Source organism: Oncorhynchus kisutch, unplaced genomic scaffold (genome assembly GCF_002021735.2).
Source record: "Oncorhynchus kisutch isolate 150728-3 unplaced genomic scaffold, Okis_V2 scaffold711, whole genome shotgun sequence".
Classification (NCBI taxonomy): Eukaryota; Metazoa; Chordata; class Actinopteri; order Salmoniformes; family Salmonidae; genus Oncorhynchus; species Oncorhynchus kisutch.
The window spans coordinates 17,044-40,192 of record NW_022262656.1 but is presented as its reverse complement, the minus strand read 5'-3'; the positions used below and the strand labels follow the sequence as shown (position 1 = coordinate 40,192).

Here is a 23,149-nt window from a genome sequence, read left to right as displayed (position 1 = left end):
CCCAGCCATATCAACCCTAACCCATCATACAGACCATCCAACCCAGCCATATCAACCCTAACCCATCATACAGACGATCCAACCCAGCCATATCAACTCTAACCCATCATACAGGCCATCCAACCCAGACATATCAACCCTAACCCATCATACAGACCATCCAACCCAGACATATCAACCCTAACCCATCATACAGACCATCCAACCCAGCCATATCAACCCTAACCCATCATACAGACCATCCAACCCAGCCATATCAACCCTAACCCATCATACAGACCGTCCAACCCAGCCATATCACATCAATACAATATACACTAACCATCCAACCCAGACATATCAACCCTAACCCATCATACAGACCATCCAACCCAGCCATATCAACCCTAACCCATCATACAGGCCATCCAACCCAGACATATCAACCCTAACCCATCAAACAGACCATCCAACCCAGCCATATCAACCCTAACCCATCATACAGACCATCCAACCCAGCCATATCAACCCTAACCCATCATACAGACCATCCAACCCAGCCATATCAACCCTAACCCATCATACAGACCATCCAACCCAGCCATATCAACCCTAACCCATCATACAGGCCATCCATCCAACCCATATCAACCCTAACCCATCATACAGGCCATCCAACCCAGACATATCAACCCTAACCCATCATACAGACCATCCAACCCAGCCATATCAACCCTAACCCATCATACAGACCATCCAACCCAGACATATCAACCCTAACCCATCAAACAGACCATCCAACCCAGCCATATCAACCCTAACCCATCATACAGACCATCCAACCCAGACATATCAACCCTAACCCATCATACAGGCCATCCAACCCAGACATATCAACCCTAACCCATCATACAGACCATCCAACCCAGACATATCAACCCTAACCCATCAAACAGACCATCCAACCCAGCCATATCAACCCTAACCCATCATACAGGCCATCCAACCCAGACATATCAACCCTAACCCATCATACAGACCATCCAACCCAGACATATCAACCCTAACCCATCAAACAGACCATCCAACCCAGCCATATCAACCCTAACCCATCATACAGGCCATCCAACCCAGACATATCAACCCTAACCCATCATACAGACCATCCAACCCAGACATATCAACTCTAACCCATCATACAGACCATCCATCCAACCCATATCAACCCTAACACATCATACAGACCATCCATCCAACCCATATCAACCCTAACCCATCATACAGACCATCCAACCCAGCCATATCAACCCTAACCCATCATACAGGCCATCCAACCCAGCCATATCAACCCTAACCCATCATACAGACCATCCAACCCAGCCATATCAACTCTAACCCATCATACAGACCATCCAACCCAGTCATATCACATCAATACAATATACACTAACCATCCAACCCAGCCATATCAACCCTAACCCATCATACAGACCATCCAACCCAGCCATATCAACCCTAACCCATCATACAGACCATCCAACCCAGCCATATCAACCCTAACCCATCATACAGACCATCCAACCCAGCCATATCAAACCTAACCCATCATACAGACCATCCAACCCAGACATATCAACCCTAACCCATTATACAGACCATCCAACCCAGCCATATCAACCCTAACCCATCATACAGACCATCCAACCCAGCCATATCATCCCCATTACCCGGTCTCCTGCCCCCTCTATCCTGTCTCCTCTACCCATGTGCCCTCTACCCTGTTTCAATTCAGAAACAAGCTGAGTCTGCTATTATTGTCATGCTGCTCAGATGAACCCTAATACAAGAGAGAGAGCTGGTCCAGCAGAGAAGCTATATTTGGCAGCAGAGCCCTCCCTTTCCCTCAGAACCAAGCATCACTGTTGCTATGGGACCAAGGCACTTCATACTGTATATCTGGATCCAAACACAAACCAGATGCCAACAATGTGCTCTCTCTTTTTCTCTCCCTCTCTGCAGGACCACACTCTTAAACATTGGACAACATGTTACAGTAGTCATCACTATTAAGAACATACAGCCATAATCAAGAGAAGATACATGATAAATATATGATCAATGCCGACCGGTGCATTCATTAGCCGGTAGTATTATCCGTTTGATAATCAGATCCAGTGATTGGCTCACCTGTGAAGAGGCCTTGTGATGGAGGATACGTGCCCAGCAGCGAGGCGAGAGATGAGACCTGCCGCTAACCTGGAGACGAGACAGGGGGGGATCAGGGGGAGGAACCGGGAGAGGGCGACAGCGGAGCAGAGATGTCGGAGACGGAGACGACAGACACAAACAAGCAGTAATGAACAGATGGCTCGTGGATGCGCATAGAGGTTGCTATGGGCGTTGCTGTAGCCTGCCTGCTGAAACGCGCGATGTTGTTGATGATGAGGATGAGCAGTCCGTTTTGTCGTGATGGTGAAAATATATCATCCGATGAAAATATTTCAGGTAGCGAGGATCCACGTTGCAGATTAGCGCGAAGAATATCAGGGAAATAACAAATAACAGGGCTGGGGATGGAAGATCCTTTGCTTGCAGAGCGGAGAGAGACCGTCACAGCGGATCCGTGCGTGGCTTTGTCGTAGCGAGTCACCACGCTGCTCGTGCTGATGCTGCAGTTGCTAGGGCGCGTGGTGCAGATGATCTCCACGAACCAAGGCGCGCGTGTGCGGAGCGATGCATAGACCTACCGTATAAATAACAGTGCGGTGGTTTCCATGCGGTCTAAAACCCACCGGTCTATATGGGTTTAACAGTCAGGGAACGGATTATTTTAAATTACAGAACAAAAACAGGGCCTGAAATCAAATAGACTTTGAGGCAGTTGTCAGCAACACACAATATAACGGATATAGTCCATGAACCAGGGGTTCGGTCAGGCTCACTTAGGGAAACGATGTCTCAGTGATTTTTCTGAAGGTCTATGTGCCTAGAGTTGGAAAATGTGTGATAGCAGTATAGATAGCAGTGCAGCAATAGCAGTGCAGCAATGGTAGTATGTATGTGATAACGAGTGGTTTTATCCCTCCACCCCATACATCTTTCCCATAGGGATTTTACCCTCAGACAGGAACAAAACGCCTTGTTTTATCCCTCCACCCCATACATCTTTCCCATAGGGATTTTACCCTAGAACAGGAACAAAACACAAGTGTAAAGGAATGAATAAGAATATGTACATATCAATATATAGATGAGCAATGGCCGAACGGCATAGGCAAGATGCAGTAGATGGTATAGAGTATACTATATACATATGAGATGAGTAATGTAGGGTATGTAAACATTATATAAAGTGGCATTGTAAATTGACTAGTGATACATTTACTGCCAGGTCGCAGTTGGAAATGAGAACCTGTTCTCAACTGGCCTACCTGGTTAAATAAAGGTAAAAAATAAAATGACATCCAATTTTTTATTAATAAAGTGATTTGGGTCAGTATGTTGGCAGCATCTACTAAATGTTAGTGGTGGCTGTTTTACAGTCTGATGGCCTTGAGATAGAAGCTGTTTTTCAGTGTCTCGGTCCCTGCTTTGATGCACCTGTACTGACCTGGGCAGCAGCTACTAAATGTTAGTGGTGGCTGTTTTACAGTCTGATGGCCTTGAGATAGAAGCTGTTTTTCAGTGTCTCGGTCCCTGCTTTGATGCACCTGTACTGACCTGGGCAGCATCTACTAAATGTTAGTGGTGGCTGTTTTACAGTCTGATGGCCTTGAGATAGAAGCTGTTTTTCAGTGTCTCGGTCCCTGCTTTGATGCACCTGTACTGACCTGGGCAGCAGCTACTAAATGTTAGTGGTGGCTGCTTTACAGTCTGATGGCCTTGAGATAGAAGCTGTTTTTCAGTGTCTCGGTCCCTGCTTTGATGCACCTGTACTGACCTGGGCAGCAGCTACTAAATGTTAGTGGTGGCTGTTTTACAGTCTGATGGCCTTGAGATAGAAGCTGTTTTTCAGTGTCTCGGTCCCTGCTTTGATGCACCTGTACTGACCTGGGCAGCAGCTACTAAATGTTAGTGGTGGCTGCTTTACAGTCTGATGGCCTTGAGATAGAAGCTGTTTTTCAGTGTCTCGGTCCCTGCTTTGATGCACCTGTACTGACCTGGGCAGCAGCTACTAAATGTTAGTGGTGGCTGCTTTACAGTCTGATGGCCTTGAGATAGAAGCTGTTTTTCAGTGTCTCGGTCCCTGCTTTGATGCACCTGTACTGACCTGGGCAGCAGCTACTAAATGTTAGTGGTGGCTGTTTTACAGTCTGATGGCCTTGAGATAGAAGCTGTTTTTCAGTGTCTCGGTCCCTGCTTTGATGCACCTGTACTGACCTGGGCAGCAGCTACTAAATGTTAGTGGTGGCTGCTTTACAGTCTGATGGCCTTGAGATAGAAGCTGTTTTTCAGTGTCTCGGTCCCTGCTTTGATGCACCTGTACTGACCTGGGCAGCAGCTACTAAATGTTAGTGGTGGCTGCTTTACAGTCTGATGGCCTTGAGATAGAAGCTGTTTTTCAGTGTCTCGGTCCCTGCTTTGATGCACCTGTACTGACCTGGGCAGCAGCTACTAAATGTTAGTGGTGGCTGTTTTACAGTCTGATGGCCTTGAGATAGAAGCTGTTTTTCAGTGTCTCGGTCCCTGCTTTGATGCACCTGTACTGACCTGGGCAGCAGCTACTAAATGTTAGTGGTGGCTGCTTTACAGTCTGATGGCCTTGAGATAGAAGCTGTTTTTCAGTGTCTCGGTCCTTGCTTTGATGCAACTGTACTGACCTCGCCTTCTGGATAATAGCGGGGTGAACAGGCAGTGGCTCGGGTGGTTGTTGTCCTTGATGATCTTTTTGGCCTTCCTGTGACATCGGGTGATGTCGTGGAGGGCAGGTAGTTTGCCCCCGTGCATGAAAGCCCCAGCTGTTCTGGATGACTGTGTGCTTAGGCACTCTGTAGCCAAGCTGAGTTAGACCTTTAATAAACAGGTTAACATTCACAAGGCTGCAGAGCCAGACGGGTTACCAGGACGTGTACCCAGAGCATGTGCTGACCAGCTCTGAGTACACGTCCTGGTAACCCGTCTGGCCCTGCAGCCTTGTGAATGTTAAGCCCCCCCTCGTCTGTTCTATCTTGCCTATGCAGCGTGTATCCCGCTAGCTAAATATCCATGTCGTCATTCAGCCACGATTCCGTGAAGCATAGGATATTACACTTTTTGATGTCCCGTTGGTAGGATATTCGTGATCGTACCTCGTCTAGTTTATTGTCCAATGATTGCACGTTGGTGAGTAATATTGACGGTAACGGCAGCTTTCCTAGATGTCCTGATATCGAGAAGCTCTTTGTTTAATCCGAGGTGGGTGATCGCTGTCCTGATATCTAGAAGCTCTTTGTCTAATCCGAGGTGAGTGATCGCTGTCCTGATATCCAGAAGCTCTTTGTCTAATCCGAGGTGAGTGATCGCTGTCCTGATATCCAGAAGCTCTTTGTCTAATCCAAGGTGAGTGATCGCTGTCCTGATATCTAGAAGCTCTTTGTCTAATCCGAGGTGAGTGATCGCTGTCCTGATATCCAGAAGCTCTTTGTCTAATCCAAGGTGAGTGATCGCTGTCCTGATATCCAGAAGCTCTTTGTCTAATCTGAGGTGAGTGATCGCTGTCCTGATATCTAGAAGCTCTTTGTCTAATCTGAGGTGAGTGATCGCTGTCCTGACATCCAGAAGCTCTTTGTCTAATCCGAGGTGGGTGATCGCTGTCCTGACATCCAGAAGCTCTTTTCTGACATAAGATATGGTTGCAGAAACATTATGTACAAAATCATTTACAAATATCGTGAAAAAAAACACAATTGGTTAGGAGACCGTAAAGCGGCAGCCATCTCCTCCGGCGCCATTTTCATTTTTGATAATCATCATCTAACAGGGGAAGGGAAGGGAGAGGAGATACCTTATCATCATCTAACAGGGGAAGGGAAGGGAGATACCTAATCATCATCTAACAGGGGAAGGGAGAGGAGATACCTAATCATCATCTAACAGGGGAAGGGAAGGGAGAGGAGATACCTTATCATCATCTAACAGGGGAAGGGAGAGGAGATACCTAATCATCATCTAACAGGGGAAGGGAGAGGAGATACCTAATCATCATCTAACAGGGGAAGGGAGAGGAGATACCTAATCATCATTAACAGGGGAAGGGAAGGGAGAGGAGATACCTAATCATCATCTAACAGGGGAAGGGAGAGGAGATACCTAATCATCATCTAACAGGGGAAGGGAGAGGAGATACCTAATCATCATTAACAGGGGAAGGGAAGGGAGAGGAGATACCTAATCATCATCTAACAGGGGAAGGGAGAGGAGATACCTAATCATCATCTAACAGGGGAAGGGAGAGGAGATGCCTAATCATCATTAACAGGGGAAGGGAGAGGAGATACCTAATCATCATCTAACAGGGGAAGGGAGATACCTAATCATCATCTAACAGGGAAAGGGAAGGGAGAGGAGATAACTTATCATCATTAACAGGGGAAGGGAGAGGAGATACCTAATCATCATTAACAGGGGAAGGGAGAGGAGATACCTTATCATCTTCTAACAGGGAAAGGGAGAGGAGATACCTGATCATCATCTAACAGGGAAAGGGAGAGGAGATACCTAATCATCATCTAACAGGGGAAGGGAGAGGAGATACCTAATCATCATTAACAGGGGAAGGGAGAGGAGATACCTTATCATCTTCTAACAGGGAAAGTGAGAGGAGATACCTGATCATCATCTAACAGGGAAAGGGAGAGGAGATACCTTATCATCATCTAACAGGGAAAGGGAGAGGAGATACCTAATCATCATCTAACAGGGGAAGGGAAGGGAGATACCTAATCATCATCTAACAGGGGAAGGGAAGGGAGATACCTAATCATCATTAACAGGGGAAGGGAAGGGAGAGGAGATACCTAATCATCATCTAACAGGGGAAGGGAGAGGAGATACCTAATCATCATCTAACAGGGGAAGGGAGAGGAGATACCTAATCATCATCTAACAGGGAAAGGGAGAGGAGATACCTAATCATCATCTAACAGGGAAAGGGAGAGGAGATACCTAATCATCATCTAACAGGGGAAGGGAGAGGAGATACCTAATCATCATCTAACAGGGAAAGGGAGAGGAGATACCTAATCATCATCTAACAGGGGAAGGGAAGGGAGAGGAGATACCTAATCATCATCTAACAGGGGAAGGGAGAGGAGATACCTAATCATCATCTAACAGGGGAAGGGAGAGGAGATACCTAATCATCATCTAACAGGGAAAGGGAGAGGAGATACCTAATCATCATCTAACAGGGGAAGGGAGAGGAGATACCTAATCATCATCTAACAGGGAAAGGGAAGGGAGAGGAGATACCTAATCATCATCTAACAGGGAAAGGGAGAGGAGATACCTAATCATCATCTAACAGGGGAAGGGAAGGGAGAGGAGATACCTAATCATCATCTAACAGGGGAAGGGAGAGGAGATACCTAATCATCATCTAACAGGGGAAGGGAGAGGAGATACCTAATCATCATCTAACAGGGAAAGGGAGAGGAGATACCTAATCATCATCTAACAGGGGAAGGGAGAGGAGATACCTAATCATCATCTAACAGGGAAAGGGAAGGGAGAGGAGATACCTAATCATCATCTAACAGGGGAAGGGAGAGGAGATACCTAATCATCATCTAACAGGGAAAGGGAGAGGAGATACCTTATCATCATCTAACAGGGGAAGGGAAGGGAGAGGAGATACCTAATCATCATCTAACTGGGGAAGGGAGAGGAGATACGTAATCATCATCTAACAGGGGAAGGGAGAGGAGATACCTAATCATCATCTAACAGGGGAAGGGAGAGGAGATACCTAATCATCATCTAACAGGGGAAGGGAGAGGAGATACCTAATCATCATCTAACAGGGGAAGGGAAGGGAGATACCTAATCATCATCTAACAGGGGAAGGGAAGGGAGAGGAGATACCTAATCATCATCTAACAGGGGAAGGGAGAGGAGATACCTAATCATCATCTAACAGGGGAAGGGAAGGGAGAGGAGATACCTAATCATCATCTAACAGGGGAAGGGAAGGGAGAGGAGATACCTAATCATCATCTAACAGGGGAAGGGAAGGGAGAGGAGATACCTAATCATCATCTAACAGGGGAAGGGAAGGGAGAGGAGATACCTAATCATCATCTAACAGGGGAAGGGAGAGGAGATACCTAATCATCATCTAACAGGGGAAGGGAAGGGAGAGGAGATACCTAATCATCATCTAACAGGGGAAGGGAAGGGAGAGGAGATACCTAATCATCATCTAACAGGGGAAGGGAAGGGAGAGGAGATACCTAATCATCATCTAACAGGGGAAGGGAGAGGAGATACCTAATCATCATCTAACAGGGGAAGGGAGAGGAGATACCTAATCATCATCTAACAGGGGAAGGGAAGGGAGATACCTAATCATCATCTAACAGGGGAAGGGAGAGGAGATACCTAATCATCATCTAACAGGGAAAGGGAGAGGAGATACCTAATCATCATCTAACAGGGGAAGGGAGAGGAGATACCTAATCATCATCTAACAGGGGAAGGGAAGGGAGAGGAGATACCTAATCATCATCTAACAGGGGAAGGGAGAGGAGATACCTAATCATCATCTAACAGGGGAAGGGAAGGGAGAGGAGATACCTAATCATCATCTAACAGGGGAAGGGAGAGGAGATACCTAATCATCATCTAACAGGGGAAGGGAGAGGAGATACCTAATCATCATCTAACAGGGGAAGGGAAGGGAGATACCTAATCATCATCTAACAGGGGAAGGGAAGGGAGAGGAGATACCTAATCATCATCTAACAGGGAAAGGGAGAGGAGATACCTTATCATCATCTAACAGGGGAAGGGAAGGGAGAGGAGATACCTAATCATCATCTAACTGGGGAAGGGAGAGGAGATACCTAATCATCATCTAACAGGGGAAGGGAGAGGAGATACCTAATCATCATCTAACAGGGGAAGGGAGAGGAGATACCTAATCATCATCTAACAGGGGAAGGGAGAGGAGATACCTAATCATCATCTAACAGGGGAAGGGAGAGGAGATACCTAATCATCATCTAACAGGGGAAGGGAGAGGAGATACCTAATCATCATCTAACAGGGGAAGGGAAGGGAGATACCTAATCATCATCTAACAGGGGAAGGGAAGGGAGAGGAGATACCTAATCATCATCTAACAGGGGAAGGGAGAGGAGATACCTAATCATCATCTAACAGGGGAAGGGAAGGGAGAGGAGATACCTAATCATCATCTAACAGGGGAAGGGAAGGGAGAGGAGATACCTAATCATCATCTAACAGGGGAAGGGAAGGGAGATACCTAATCATCATCTAACTGGGGAAGGGAGAGGAGATACCTAATCATCATCTAACTGGGGAAGGGAGAGGAGATACCTAATCATCATCTAACAGGGGAAGGGAAGGGAGATACCTAATCATCATCTAACTGGGGAAGGGAGAGGAGATACCTAATCATCATCTAACAGGGGAAGGGAAGGGAGATACCTAATCATCATCTAACTGGGGAAGGGAGAGGAGATACCTAATCATCATCTAACAGGGGAAGGGAGAGGAGATACCTAATCATCATCTAACAGGGGAAGGGAGAGGAGATACCTAATCATCATCTAACAGGGGAAGGGAAGGGAGATACCTAATCATCATCTAACAGGGGAAGGGAGAGGAGATACCTAATCATCATCTAACAGGGGAAGGGAGAGGAGATACCTAATCATCATTAACAGGGGAAGGGAAGGGAGAGGAGATACCTAATCATCATCTAACAGGGGAAGGGAGAGGAGATACCTAATCATCATCTAACAGGGGAAGGGAGAGGAGATACCTAATCATCATTAACAGGGGAAGGGAAGGGAGAGGAGATACCTAATCATCATCTAACAGGGGAAGGGAGAGGAGATACCTAATCATCATCTAACAGGGGAAGGGAGAGGAGATACCTAATCATCATTAACAGGGGAAGGGAAGGGAGAGGAGATACCTAATCATCATCTAACAGGGGAAGGGAGAGGAGATACCTAATCATCATCTAACAGGGGAAGGGAGAGGAGATACCTAATCATCATTAACAGGGGAAGGGAGAGGAGATACCTAATCATCATCTAACAGGGGAAGGGAGATACCTAATCATCATCTAACAGGGAAAGGGAAGGGAGAGGAGATAACTTATCATCATTAACAGGGGAAGGGAGAGGAGATACCTAATCATCATTAACAGGGGAAGGGAGAGGAGATACCTTATCATCTTCTAACAGGGAAAGGGAGAGGAGATACCTGATCATCATCTAACAGGGAAAGGGAGAGGAGATACCTTATCATCATCTAACAGGGAAAGGGAAGGGAAGGGAGATACCTAATCATCATCTAACAGGGGAAGGGAAGGGAGAGGAGATACCTAATCATCATCTAACAGGGGAAGGGAAGGGAGAGGAGATACCTAATCATCATCTAACAGGGAAAGGGAGAGGAGATACCTTATCATCATCTAACAGGGGAAGGGAAGGGAGAGGAGATACCTAATCATCATCTAACTGGGGAAGGGAGAGGAGATACCTAATCATCATCTAACAGGGGAAGGGAGAGGAGATACCTAATCATCATCTAACAGGGGAAGGGAGAGGAGATACCTAATCATCATCTAACAGGGGAAGGGAAGGGAGAGGAGATACCTAATCATCATCTAACAGGGGAAGGGAGAGGAGATACCTAATCATCATCTAACAGGGGAAGGGAGAGGAGATACCTAATCATCATCTAACAGGGGAAGGGAGAGGAGATACCTAATCATCATCTAACAGGGGAAGGGAAGGGAGATACCTAATCATCATCTAACAGGGGAAGGGAAGGGAGAGGAGATACCTAATCATCATCTAACAGGGGAAGGGAGAGGAGATACCTAATCATCATCTAACAGGGGAAGGGAGAGGAGATACCTAATCATCATCTAACAGGGGAAGGGAGAGGAGATACCTAATCATCATCTAACAGGGGAAGGGAGAGGAGATACCTAATCATCATCTAACAGGGGAAGGGAAGGGAGAGGAGATACCTAATCATCATCTAACAGGGGAAGGGAGAGGAGATACCTAATCATCATCTAACAGGGGAAGGGAGAGGAGATACCTAATCATCATCTAACAGGGGAAGGGAGAGGAGATACCTAATCATCATCTAACTGGGGAAGGGAAGGGAGAGGAGATACCTAATCATCATCTAACAGGGGAAGGGAAGGGAGAGGAGATACCTAATCATCATCTAACAGGGGAAGGGAAGGGAGATACCTAATCATCATCTAACAGGGGAAGGGAAGGGAGAGGAGATACCTAATCATCATCTAACAGGGGAAGGGAGAGGAGATACCTAATCATCATCTAACAGGGGAAGGGAGAGGAGATACCTAATCATCATCTAACAGGGGAAGGGAGAGGAGATACCTAATCATCATCTAACAGGGGAAGGGAAGGGAGAGGAGATACCTAATCATCATCTAACAGGGGAAGGGAGAGGAGATACCTAATCATCTAACAGGGGAAGGGAGAGGAGATACCTAATCATCATCTAACAGGGGAAGGGAAGGGAGAGGAGATACCTAATCATCATCTAACAGGGGAAGGGAGAGGAGATACCTAATCATCATCTAACAGGGGAAGGGAGAGGAGATACCTAATCATCATCTAACAGGGAAAGGGAGAGGAGATACCTAATCATCATCTAACAGGGGAAGGGAAGGGAGAGGAGATACCTAATCATCATCTAACAGGGGAAGGGAAGGGAGAGGAGATACCTAATCATCATCTAACAGGGGAAGGGAGAGGAGATACCTAATCATCATCTAACTGGGGAAGGGAAGGGAGATACCTAATCATCATCTAACAGGGAAAGGGAAGGGAGAGGAGATACCTAATAATCATCTAACAGGGGAAGGGAGAGGAGATACCTAATCATCATCTAACAGGGGAAGGGAGAGGAGATACCTAATCATCATCTAACAGGGAAAGGGAGAGGAGATACCTAATCATCATCTAACAGGGGAAGGGAGAGGAGATACCTAATCATCATCTAACAGGGGAAGGGAGAGGAGATACCTAATCATCATCTAACAGGGGAAGGGAAGGGAGATACCTAATCATCATCTAACAGGGGAAGGGAGAGGAGATACCTAATCATCATCTAACAGGGGAAGGGAGAGGAGATACCTAATCATCATCTAACAGGGGAAGGGAGAGGAGATACCTAATCATCATCTAACAGGGGAAGGGAGAGGAGATACCTAATCATCATCTAACAGGGGAAGGGAGAGGAGATACCTAATCATCATCTAACAGGGGAAGGGAGAGGAGATACCTAATCATCATCTAACAGGGGAAGGGAAGGGAGAGGAGATACCTAATCATCATCTAACAGGGGAGGGGAGAGGAGATACCTAATCATCATTAACAGGGGAAGGGAAGGGAGAGGAGATACCTAATCATCATCTAACAGGGGAGGGGAGAGGAGATACCTAATCATCATCTAACAGGGGAAGGGAGAGGAGATACCTAATCATCATCTAACAGGGGAAGGGAGAGGAGATACCTAATCATCATCTAACAGGGAAAGGGAGAGGAGATACCTAATCATCATCTAACAGGGGAAGGGAGAGGAGATACCTAATCATCATCTAACAGGGGAAGGGAAGGGAGATACCTAATCATCATCTAACAGGGGAAGGGAGAGGAGATACCTAATCATCATCTAACAGGGGAAGGGAGAGGAGATACCTAATCATCATCTAACAGGGAAAGGGAGAGGAGATACCTAATCATCATCTAACAGGGGAAGGGAGAGGAGATACCTAATCATCATCTAACAGGGGAAGGGAAGGGAGATACCTAATCATCATCTAACAGGGGAAGGGAGAGGAGATACCTAATCATCATCTAACAGGGGAAGGGAGAGGAGATACCTAATCATCATCTAACAGGGAAAGGGAGAGGAGATACCTAATCATCATCTAACAGGGGAAGGGAAGGGAGAGGAGATACCTAATCATCATCTAACAGGGGAAGGGAAGGGAGAGGAGATACCTAATCATCATCTAACAGGGGAAGGGAGAGGAGATACCTAATCATCATCTAACAGGGGAAGGGAAGGGAGAGGAGATACCTAATCATCATCTAACAGGGGAAGGGAGAGGAGATACCTAATCATCATCTAACAGGGGAAGGGAAGGGAGATACCTAATCATCATCTAACAGGGGAAGGGAAGGGAGAGGAGATACCTAATCATCATCTAACAGGGGAAGGGAGAGGAGATACCTAATCATCATCTAACAGGGGAAGGGAGAGGAGATACCTAATCATCATCTAACAGGGGAAGGGAAGGGAGATACCTAATCATCATCTAACAGGGGAAGGGAGAGGAGATACCTAATCATCATCTAACAGGGGAAGGGAGAGGAGATACCTAATCATCATCTAACAGGGAAAGGGAAGGGAGAGGAGATACCTAATCATCATCTAACAGGGGAAGGGAGAGGAGATACCTAATCATCATCTAACAGGGGAAGTTGTTAACTATACCACTGTGTTTTATATATTTATTAAAATGTTTTTGTTTTGTCAAACCTGTAGTGTTCATCATATTAACATGGCAGGTCAGAGTTAACCCTTACAGAGCACCTGTAGTGTTCATCATATTAACATGGCAGGTCAGAGTTAACCCTTACAAAGCATAGGTCCGTTGTTGTTGCAATACACAAACATATATTTCTCATACAAATGCAAGATACCAAAACAGAAAGCTAATTTGATCCTCTCTGAAGCAGCACTAAAACAGACAGCCCCTGACACAGACTTCAGGTCCTGCACGGCCTAGATCCACTGCACCCTGCGTCTGCTGGCATGTAGCTACAACACGCAGCCCAGCCCCACACACACGTTGCAAACACACGCCAACACATCCATAGTCCACATGGTACAGATTCACAAGACAGGGAAAACAGTTCCAGCATGATTCAGAAGGTTTGCTTTAAAAACAGTTGGATTCCCAGCAGACAGAATTGTGGGAATCAGAGATTCTTTGTTGAAAGAGAGGTGTTGTTGTTGCTGTTCGTCCATTTCTGAACAGATGCATCCTGCTTCTCTTGATTGTAGTCCCAGAATCCCAGTGTTCTCTGGTGATTGTAGTCTCAGAATCCCAGCGTTCTCTGGTGATTGTAGTCCCAGAATCCCAGTGTTCTCTGGTGATTGTAGTCCCAGAATCCCAGTGTTCTCTGGTGATTGTAGTCCCAGAATCCCAGTGTTCTCTGGTGATTGTAGTCCCAGAATCCCAGTGTTCTCTGGTGATTGTAGTTTCCCCCAGTCCTTTCTGGTGATTGTAGTCCCCCCCCCCAGTCCTTTCTGGTGATTGTAGTCCCCCCCCAGTCCTGTCTGGTGATTGTAGTCCCCCCCAGTCCTGTCTGGTGATTGTAGTCCCCCCCCAGTCCTGTCTGGTGATTGTAGTCCCCCCCCCATTCCTGTCAGGTGATTGTAGTCCCCCCCCCAGTCCTGTCAGGTGATTGTAGTCCCCCCCACTCCTGTCAGGTGATTGTAGTCCCCCCCAGTCCTGTCTGGTGATTGTAGTCCCCCCCAGTCCTGTCTGGTGATTGTAGTCCCCCCCAGTCCTGTCTGGTGATTGTAGTCCCCCCCAGTCCTGTCTGGTGATTGTAGTCCCAGTCCTGTCTGGTGATTGTAGCCCCCCCCCCAGTCCTGTCAGGTGATTGTAGTCCCAGTCCTGTCAGGTGATTGTAGCCCCCCCCCCAGTCCTGTCAGGTGATTGTAGCCCCCCCCCAGTCCTGTCAGGGGATTGTAGTCCCAGTCCTGTCTGGTGATTGTAGCCCCCCCCCAGTCCTGTCAGGTGATTGTAGCCCCCCCCCCAGTCCTGTCAGGGGATTGTAGTCCCAGTCCTGTCTGGTGATTGTAGCCCCCCCCCAGTCCTGTCAGGTGATTGTAGCCCCCCCCCAGTCCTGTCAGGTGATTGTAGCCCCCCCCCAGTCCTGTCAGGTGATTGTAGTCCCCCCCAGTCCTGTCAGGTGATTGTAGTCCCAGTCCTGTCAGGTGATTGTAGCCCCCCCCCAGTCCTGTCAGGTGATTGTAGTCCCAGTCCTGTCAGGTGATTGTAGTCCCAGAGTTCCAGTAAACAGAGAAAGCCCACTGACATTACAACTGTGGGTAGTACTTCAGTTGTTTGATTTAAGGAGAGGGTTTACAGACTGAATAAAATATTGAGTTGGTGTCCATTTATAAGTGCAACACAGAGATTATATTAAAACATTTAAACAAGTGTTAAAAACATGATGAAAGCACCTAAAAGCTGTATCCTATTGCACAATTTAAATCATGATACAAAATCAAACATGAACAGATGAAAAAAGTGGATAATTGTGTCTTTAAGACCATAGAGTCAGTCATGTCTGGAGCAAAGTCCTTATGGTGCTGAAAGACAGAGCAAATACCATGACTGTTTAAAGGCTCCAGAGCAGCCTCCCTCATGGTCACAGGCTGAGATTTCAACTGGAGAAGGCCCCATTATACACATAGACAAATGAAACCACAAGGAAGAGATTGCTGCATAGCTGGATTCAACTTAAAGCAATGTCATCAAAAAGACACAAAGCGAGAGAGACAAACGGGACACAACCAACTGCTGTTACAACACTGCTTCCTCCTGCTGTCAGAACAACACTACTGTCTGTGTTGTCCCTCTGAAGGTCAGAGTTCAGAGGCGGGTGTCGCTGGGTTCAGAGGTCAGATAGACAGCGGAGCTGGACTTGGGCCGGGCCTGACCTTCTCCCCTGTTGTTGTTCACCTCTGACCCCTTGGTATCTGTGATGACCCAGGTGGCGGGTCGCCAGCGCTTCAGGGAGTACGGTGTCTTCACACGCTTCTTAATCTTCTCCCCTGTTCCCTGGTTCTGGACCAAGGCCTCCCCTGAAACACAAACACAGGGTTAAGGTCAGGGGGTAAGGGTTAAGGTCAGGGGGTAAGGGGTAGGGTCAGGCTGTGAGGGTCAGGGTCAGGCTGTGAGGGTCAGGGTCAGGCTGTGAGGGGTAGGGTCAGGCTGTGAGGGGTAAGGTCAGGCTGTGAGGGGTAGGGTCAGGCTGTGAGGGGTAGGGTCAGGCTGTGAGGGGTAGGGTCAGGCTGTGAGGGGTAGGGTCAGGCTGTGAGGGGTAAGGTCAGGCTGTGAGGGGTAGGGTCAGGCTGTGAGGGGTAGGGTCAGGCTGTGAGGGTGCTTTGCTCACCCAGTGAGACCAGGTCTCTGGTGGTGAAGGACAGGTCCAGGGAGTTGGGTCTCTCCGGCCGCCGGCCTCCTTTAGGCTGCCTGAGTAGGGCTTCACCTCTCATGGGGACAGGGTTGGGGTCAGGTCCAGACAAGGAACCAGACACAGAACTCTCCCCCAGGGAGCAGGGGGTCTCTCCACTGGTACTTCCTCCTGCTCCCTCCTCCTCTTCCTCTCCTCCCCCATCACTCTCCCCCTCCCCCAGTACCAGTCCGTTGCTGTTGTTGTTGTTGTTGTTGGGCCGTGCGTTAGAGGAGTGGACATCTGGTTGTCCTGTCTCTCTGCTCAGCAAGGGTTGGTGTTCATCTGGGCTGGCAGTGATCAGCCCCAGCTGGCCGTCCTCAGAGCTCTGGGGGTTCGTGCTCTGACTTAGAATGAGCCCCACCGTGCTGCTGGCGCCCCCTGCTGGCAAGGACCCGGCCGCGTGCCCGTTCACAGAGAGGTCCCGTAGGACCAGCAGGTTGTTGGTGGCGCTGACCCGGTGGGGCTCAGAGACGGCGGTGACGTTGGACACGCCGTTGGTCTTAGCTCCGCCCTCTACCTGTCGTAGGTTGGACTTGCCACGTCGACCAAATTTAAACCTCAGAGAGGATGAGTCTTTCTTAGGCGGCTTGGTGCGGAGCAGCAGGCTGGAGGGTCGTTTGGGGAGGTTTTGCTGCTTGGGGAGAGGGAACACGGCGGGGGGAGACGCCTCGGCAGCCATCTTGATGAAAGGGAAGAGCAGGGAGGAGGAGGCGGGGCTCAGCAGGTCCGGAGAACAGAACTGTTTCTGGCTGTGTTCCATCAGGTTCTCATCAGAACTCTCCTTCAGGTTCTTATCCACCTCCCTGGGGTCCAGCTTGGTGGTCTCCAGATCCTCCTGGGTCAGGGTCAGGTGGAGGTTAGGGTTGGGGTCATGACCCTGGCTGGACTCTGAGATGAAGGTCATGGTGGTGAGGGAAGAGGAGGTTCCAGCGGAGGGGTTGCCGGGGAGACGGGCGTGAGCCGCCTGCTGCCGCTCGTAGTTTATAGAGTTCCTGTTCCTCTCTCCAGCCACACCTCCATCTCTCGTCCGGCCAATCAAAGCGGAGGGGGCGTCGCTGTGTGTGCTCTTGGTCGTGCCGTCCTGCTCCTCGATGTAGGACGAGGCAGGGTCAGGGCCGGACTGTGGCCCCATGCGGTTTCTGTTGGGGCCACAGACACGTTAACAACACAACAGGTACTTATCACCAAGGAGGACTACAAGGTGTGTGTGTGTCGTTGTGCAGTGCAGTTGGTATGAGTAGGTGTGTGTGTGTGTGTCGTTGTGCAGTGCAGTTGGTATGAGTAGGTGTGTGTGTGTGTGTCGTTGTGCAGTGCAGTTGGTATGAGTAGGTGTGTGTGTGTGTGTCGTTGTGCAGTGCAGTTGGTATGAGTAGGTGTGTGTGTGTGTGTCGTTGTGCAGTGCAGTTGGTATGAGTAGGTATGTGTGTGTGTGTGTCGTTGTGCAGTGCAGTTGGTATGAGTAGGTTGTGTGTGTGTGTCGTTGTGCAGTGCAGTTGGTATGAGTAGGTGTGTGTGTGTGTGTCGTTGTGCAGTGCAGTTGGTATGAGTAGGTGTGTGTGTGTGTGTGTCGTTGTGCAGTGCAGTTGGTATGAGTAGGTGTGTGTGTGTGAGGTACAGATGGGTTGAGTGGAGGGTGTGTATAGTGTCTATACCTATCATTGAACAGTGTGGTACAGTGGAGGGTGTGTATAGTGTCTATACCTATCATTGAACAGTGTGGTACAGTGGAGGGTGTGTATAGTGTCTATACCTATCATTGAACAGTGTGGTACAGTGGAGGGTGTGTATAGTGTCTGTACCTATCATTGAACAGTGTGGTACAGTGGAGGGTGTGTATAGTGTCTGTACCTATCATTGAACAGTGTGGTACAGTGGAGGGTGTGTATAGTGTCTGTACCTATCATTGAACAGTGTGGTACAGTGGAGGGTGTGTATAGTGTCTATACCTATCATTGAACAGTGTGGTACAGTGGAGGGTGTGTATAGTGTCTGTACCTATCATTGAACAGTGTGGTACAGTGGAGGGTGTGTATAGTGTCTGTACCTATCATTGAACAGTGTGGTACAGTGGAGGGTGTGTATAGTGTCTGTACCTATCATTGAACAGTGTGGTACAGTGGAGGGTGTGTATAGTGTCTGTACCTATCATTGAACAGTGTGGTACAGTGGAGGGTGTGTATAGTGTCTATACCTATCATTGAACAGTGTGGTAAAGTGGAGGATGTGTATATTGTCTATACCTATCATTGAACAGTGTGGTACAGTGGAGGGTGTGTATAGTGTCTATACCTATCATTGAACAGTGTGGTACAGTGGAGGGTGTGTATAGTGTCTATACCTATCATTGAACAGTGTGGTACAGTGGAGGGTGTGTATAGTGTCTATACCTATCATTGAACAGTGTGGTACAGTGGAGGGTGTGTATAGTGTCTGTACCTATCATTGAACAGTGTGGTACAGTGGAGGGTGTGTATAGTGTCTGTACCTATCATTGAACAGTATGGTACAGTAGAGGGTGTGTATAGTGTCTGTACCTATCATTGAACAGTATGGTACAGTAGAGGGTGTGTATAGTGTCTGTACCTATCATTGAACAGTGTGGTACGGTGGAGGGTGTGTATAGTGTCTGTACCTATCATTGAACAGTGTGGTACAGTGGAGGGTGTGTATAGTGTCTATACCTATCATTGAACAGTGTGGTACAGTGGAGGGTGTGTATAGTGTCTATACCTATCATTGAACAGTGTGGTACAGTGGAGGGTGTGTATAGTGTCTATACCTATCATTGAACAGTGTGGTACAGTGGAGGGTGTGTATAGTGTCTATACCTATCATTGAACAGTGTGGTACAGTGGAGGGTGTGTATAGTGTCTGTACCTATCATTGAACAGTGTGGTACAGTGGAGGGTGTGTATAGTGTCTGTACCTATCATTGAACAGTATGGTACACAGTAGAGGGTGTGTATAGTGTCTGTACCTATCATTGAACAGTATGGTACAGTAGAGGGTGTGTATAGTGTCTGTACCTATCATTGAACAGTGTGGTACGGTGGAGGGTGTGTATAGTGTCTGTACCTATCATTGAACAGTGTGGTACAGCTGCTACCAGTAGGGTTGAGTGTGGGGCTGACAGACTTGGACTGGTCCCAGATCAGCAGTAGTTCAGCCATGCGCTCCTCTGCACACTGAGCGGTCAGCCTGGCCTCAGCATCCTGGTCCCAACAGTCCTCCATGGTCTCCTTCAGGGACCGCACCGCCTGAGGGAAGGTTACAGAGGATAACACATACCACACCACACCACACCATACACCACACCATACACCACACCATACACCATACACCACACCATACCACACCATACACCACACCACACCACAGGTCTCACCAGGCTGTTTTCCTTCCAGGCCTCGGGGAACTTGGGTCTCTGTTTCTCTCTGGATACCAGGACCTGCATGTCCTCAAAGGAAGGGTGGTTCCCCGCCTCGGCCTGGAACGCCACCTGGAGGTCTGGGACTGATTCTCCTGGAGAGAAATGAGGAACCAGAACACTAAGGTGGAAATTCAATACTGTGATTTGACAACTAATTGTGGTCAGGAGTAAGTTTCTCTGGGCTCCCGAGTGGCGCAGCTGTCTAAGTCACTGCATCTCAGTGCTAGAGGCATCACTACAGACCCTGGTTCAGTGGTCTAAGACACTGCATCTCAGTGCTAGAGGCGTCACTACAGACCCTGGTTCAGCGGTCTAAGACACTGCATCTCAGTGCTAGAGGCGTCGCTACAGACCCTGGTTCAGCGGTCTAAGACACTGCATCTCAGTGCTAGAGGCGTCGCTACAGACCCTGGTTAGATTCCAGGCTGTATCACATCCGGCCGTGACTTGGACTCCCATAGTGCGGTCCACAATTGGCCCAGCGTCGTCCGGGTTAGGCTGGGGTAGGCCGTCATTGTAAATAAGAATTTGTTCTTAACTGACTTGCCTAGTTAAGTACACCTCATGTACACCTCATGAAGGTCTCCCAGTAGACCAGGCCCAGGGTTAGAGGTCAGGGTTATTACCTGGGAAGAGGTCAGTACACCTCATGAAGGTCTCCCAGTAGACGAGGCCCAGGGCGTACATGTCCACCTGCTTCAGAGCCGACTCGCAGTCCCTCAGGTTCACAGCCCCCTCCAGAACCTCTGGGGCCATGTAGCGGACTGTACCCACCTGAAGAGAGACAGAACCAGGGTTTAAATACATAAACCCTAACCACCCAATCCAGAATGTCCCAAGCCATGTAGAAGTCAGATCCCACCGGGGAGAGACAGACGTGGGTTTCAAAGGGTTCTATGGTCTCACCTCACTGATGACATGGGTTTCAAAAGGTTCTATGGTCTCACCTCACTGATTAAATTGGTTTCAAAGGATTCTATGGTCTCACCTCACTGAGGACATGGATTTCAAAGGGTTCTGTGGTCTCACCTCAGTGATTAAATTGGTTTCAAAGGCCTCCATGGTCTCACCTCACTGATTAAATTGGTTTCAAAGGGTTCTGTGGTCTCATCTCACTGATTAAACTGGTTTCAAAGGGTTCTGTGGTCTAACCTCACTGATTAAATTGGTTTCAAAGGGTTCTATGGTCTCACCTCACTGATTAAATTGGTTTGAAAGGATTCTGTGGTCTCACCGCACTGATTAAATTGGTTTCAAAGGGCTCCATGGTCTCACCTCACTGATGACATGGGTTTCAAAGGGTTCTATGGTCTCAGCTCACTGATTAAATTGGTTTCAAAGGCCTCCATGGTCTCACCTCACTGATTAAATTGGTTTCAAAGGGTTCTGTGGTCTCATCTCACTGATTAAATTGGTTTCAAAGGGTTCTGTGGTCTCACATCACTGATGACATGAATTTCAAAGGGTTCTATGGTCTCACCTCACTGATTAAATTGGTTTCAAAGGGTTCAATGGTCTCACCTCACTGAGGACATGGATTTCAAAGGGTTCTGTGGTCTCACCTCAGTGATTAAATTGGTTTCAAAGGGTTCTGTGGTCTCACCTCACTGATTAAATTGGTTTCAAAGGGTTCAATGGTCTCACCTCACTGAGGACATGGATTTCAAAGGGTTCTGTGGTCTCACCTCAGTGATTAAATTGGTTTCAAAGGGTTCAATGGTCTCACCTCACTGATGACATGGATTTCAAAGGGTTCTGTGGTCTCAACTCACTCATGGCATGGGTTTCAAAGGGTTCTATAGTCTCACCTCACCGATGACATGGGTTCCAAAGGGTTCTATGGTCTCACCTCACTGATGACATGGATTTCAAAGGGTTCTATGGTCTCACCTCACTGATTAAATTGGTTTCAAAGGGTGCTATGGTCTCACCTCAGTGATGACATGGGTTCCAAAGGGTTCTATGGTCTCCCCTCACTGATTACATGGATTTCAAAGGGTTCTATGGTCTCACCTCACTCATGACATGGGTTTCAAAGGGTTCTATAGACTCACCTCACCGATGACATGGGTTCCAAAGGGTTCTATGGTCTCACCTCACTGATGACATGGATTTCAAAGGGTTCTATGGTCTCACCTCACTGATTAAATTGGTTTCAAAGGGTGCTATGGTCTCACCTCACTCATGACATGGGTTTCAAAGGGTTCTATAGTCTCAGCTCACTGATGACATGGGTTCCAAAGGGTTCTATGGTCTCACCTCACTGATTAAATTGGTTTCAAAGGGCTCCATGGTCTCACCTCACTGATTAAATTGGTTTCAAAGGGTTCTATTGTCTCACCTCACTGATTAAATTGGTTTCAAAGGGTTCTGTGGTCTCATCTCACTGATTAAATTGGTTTCAAAGGGTTCTATGGTCTCACCTCCCTGATGACATGGATTTCAAAGGGTTCTATGGTCTCACCTCACTGATTAAATTGGTTTCAAAGGGTTCTATGGTCTCACCTCACTGAGGACATGGATTTCAAAGGGTTCTGTGGTCTCACCTCACTGATTAAATTGGTTTCAAAGGGTTCTGTGGTCTCACCTCACTGATTAAATTGGTTTCAAAGGGTGCTATGGTCTACCCTCACTGATGACATGGGTTCCAAAGGGTTCTATGGTCTACCCTCACTGATTAAATTGGTTTCAAAGTGCTCCATGGTCTCACCTCACTGATTAAATTGGTTTCAAAGGGCTCCATGGTCTCACCTCACTGATTAAATTGGTTTCAAAGGGCTTCATGGTCTCACCTCACTGATGAAATTGGTTTCAAAGGGTTCTATGGTCTCAATACACTGATGACATGGATTTCAAAGGGTTCTATGGTCCCACCTCACTGATTAAATTGGTTTCAAAGGGTTCTATGGTCTCACCTCACTCATGACATGGGTTTCAAAGGGTTCTATAGTCTCACCTCACTGATGACATGGGTTCCAAAGGGTTCTATGGTCTCACCTCACTGATTTAATTGGTTTCAAAGGGCTCCATTGTCTCACCTCACTGATTAAATTGGTTTCAAAGGGTTCTATGGTCTCACCTCACTGATTAAATTGGTTTCAAAGGGCTCCATGGTCTCACCTCACTGATTAAATTGGTTTCAAAGGGTTCTATTGTCTCACCTCACTGATTAAATTGGTTTCAAAGGGTTCTGTGGTCTCATCTCACTGATTAAATTGGTTTCAAAGGGTTCTATGGTCTCACCTCCCTGATGACA

General features: G+C 47.7%; 2 protein-coding genes across 3 annotated transcripts in view; both read right to left on the bottom strand.

Moving 5' to 3' along the window:
• The window catches only part of LOC109886468 (protein FAM117B-like), a 44,304-nt gene extending 41,063 nt beyond the window's left edge, over positions 1–3,241 (bottom strand). Inside the window, exon 1 of one of the 2 annotated variants that reach the window (XM_031815951.1) lies at positions 2,167–3,241. The gene's annotated coding sequence lies outside the window, so the exon portion shown is untranslated. The remainder of the gene's footprint in view (positions 1–2,166) is intronic. The other variant, XM_031815950.1, reaches the window with a different exon arrangement.
• Positions 3,242–13,701: 10,460 nt separating this feature from the next.
• LOC116361478 (bone morphogenetic protein receptor type-2) lies at positions 13,702–21,961 on the bottom strand. The gene is made up of 7 exons (XM_031815954.1): positions 21,948–21,961; positions 20,800–20,803; positions 20,520–20,667; positions 19,849–19,985; positions 19,539–19,720; positions 16,401–17,602; positions 13,702–16,089 (listed from the first exon to the last, which is right to left on the bottom strand). The coding sequence occupies exons 1-7, from the start codon at positions 21,959–21,961 to the stop codon at positions 15,878–15,880; spliced, it is 1,899 nt and encodes a 632-aa protein (XP_031671814.1). The 3' UTR covers positions 13,702–15,877.
• Between the last annotated feature and the right edge of the window lie 1,188 nt (positions 21,962–23,149).

Excerpts from the sequence above, each read along its gene's own strand:
- LOC116361478 (XM_031815954.1), bottom strand. Across the intron at positions 19,721-19,848 it reads CCTGGAAGGAAAACAGCCTG|GCGGTGCGGTCCCTGAAGGA; the intron begins GTGAGACCTGTG and ends ACCTTCCCTCAG. Across the intron at positions 17,603-19,538 it reads ACCACACTGTTCAATGATAG|AAACCGCATGGGGCCACAGT; the intron begins GTACAGACACTA and ends TGGCCCCAACAG.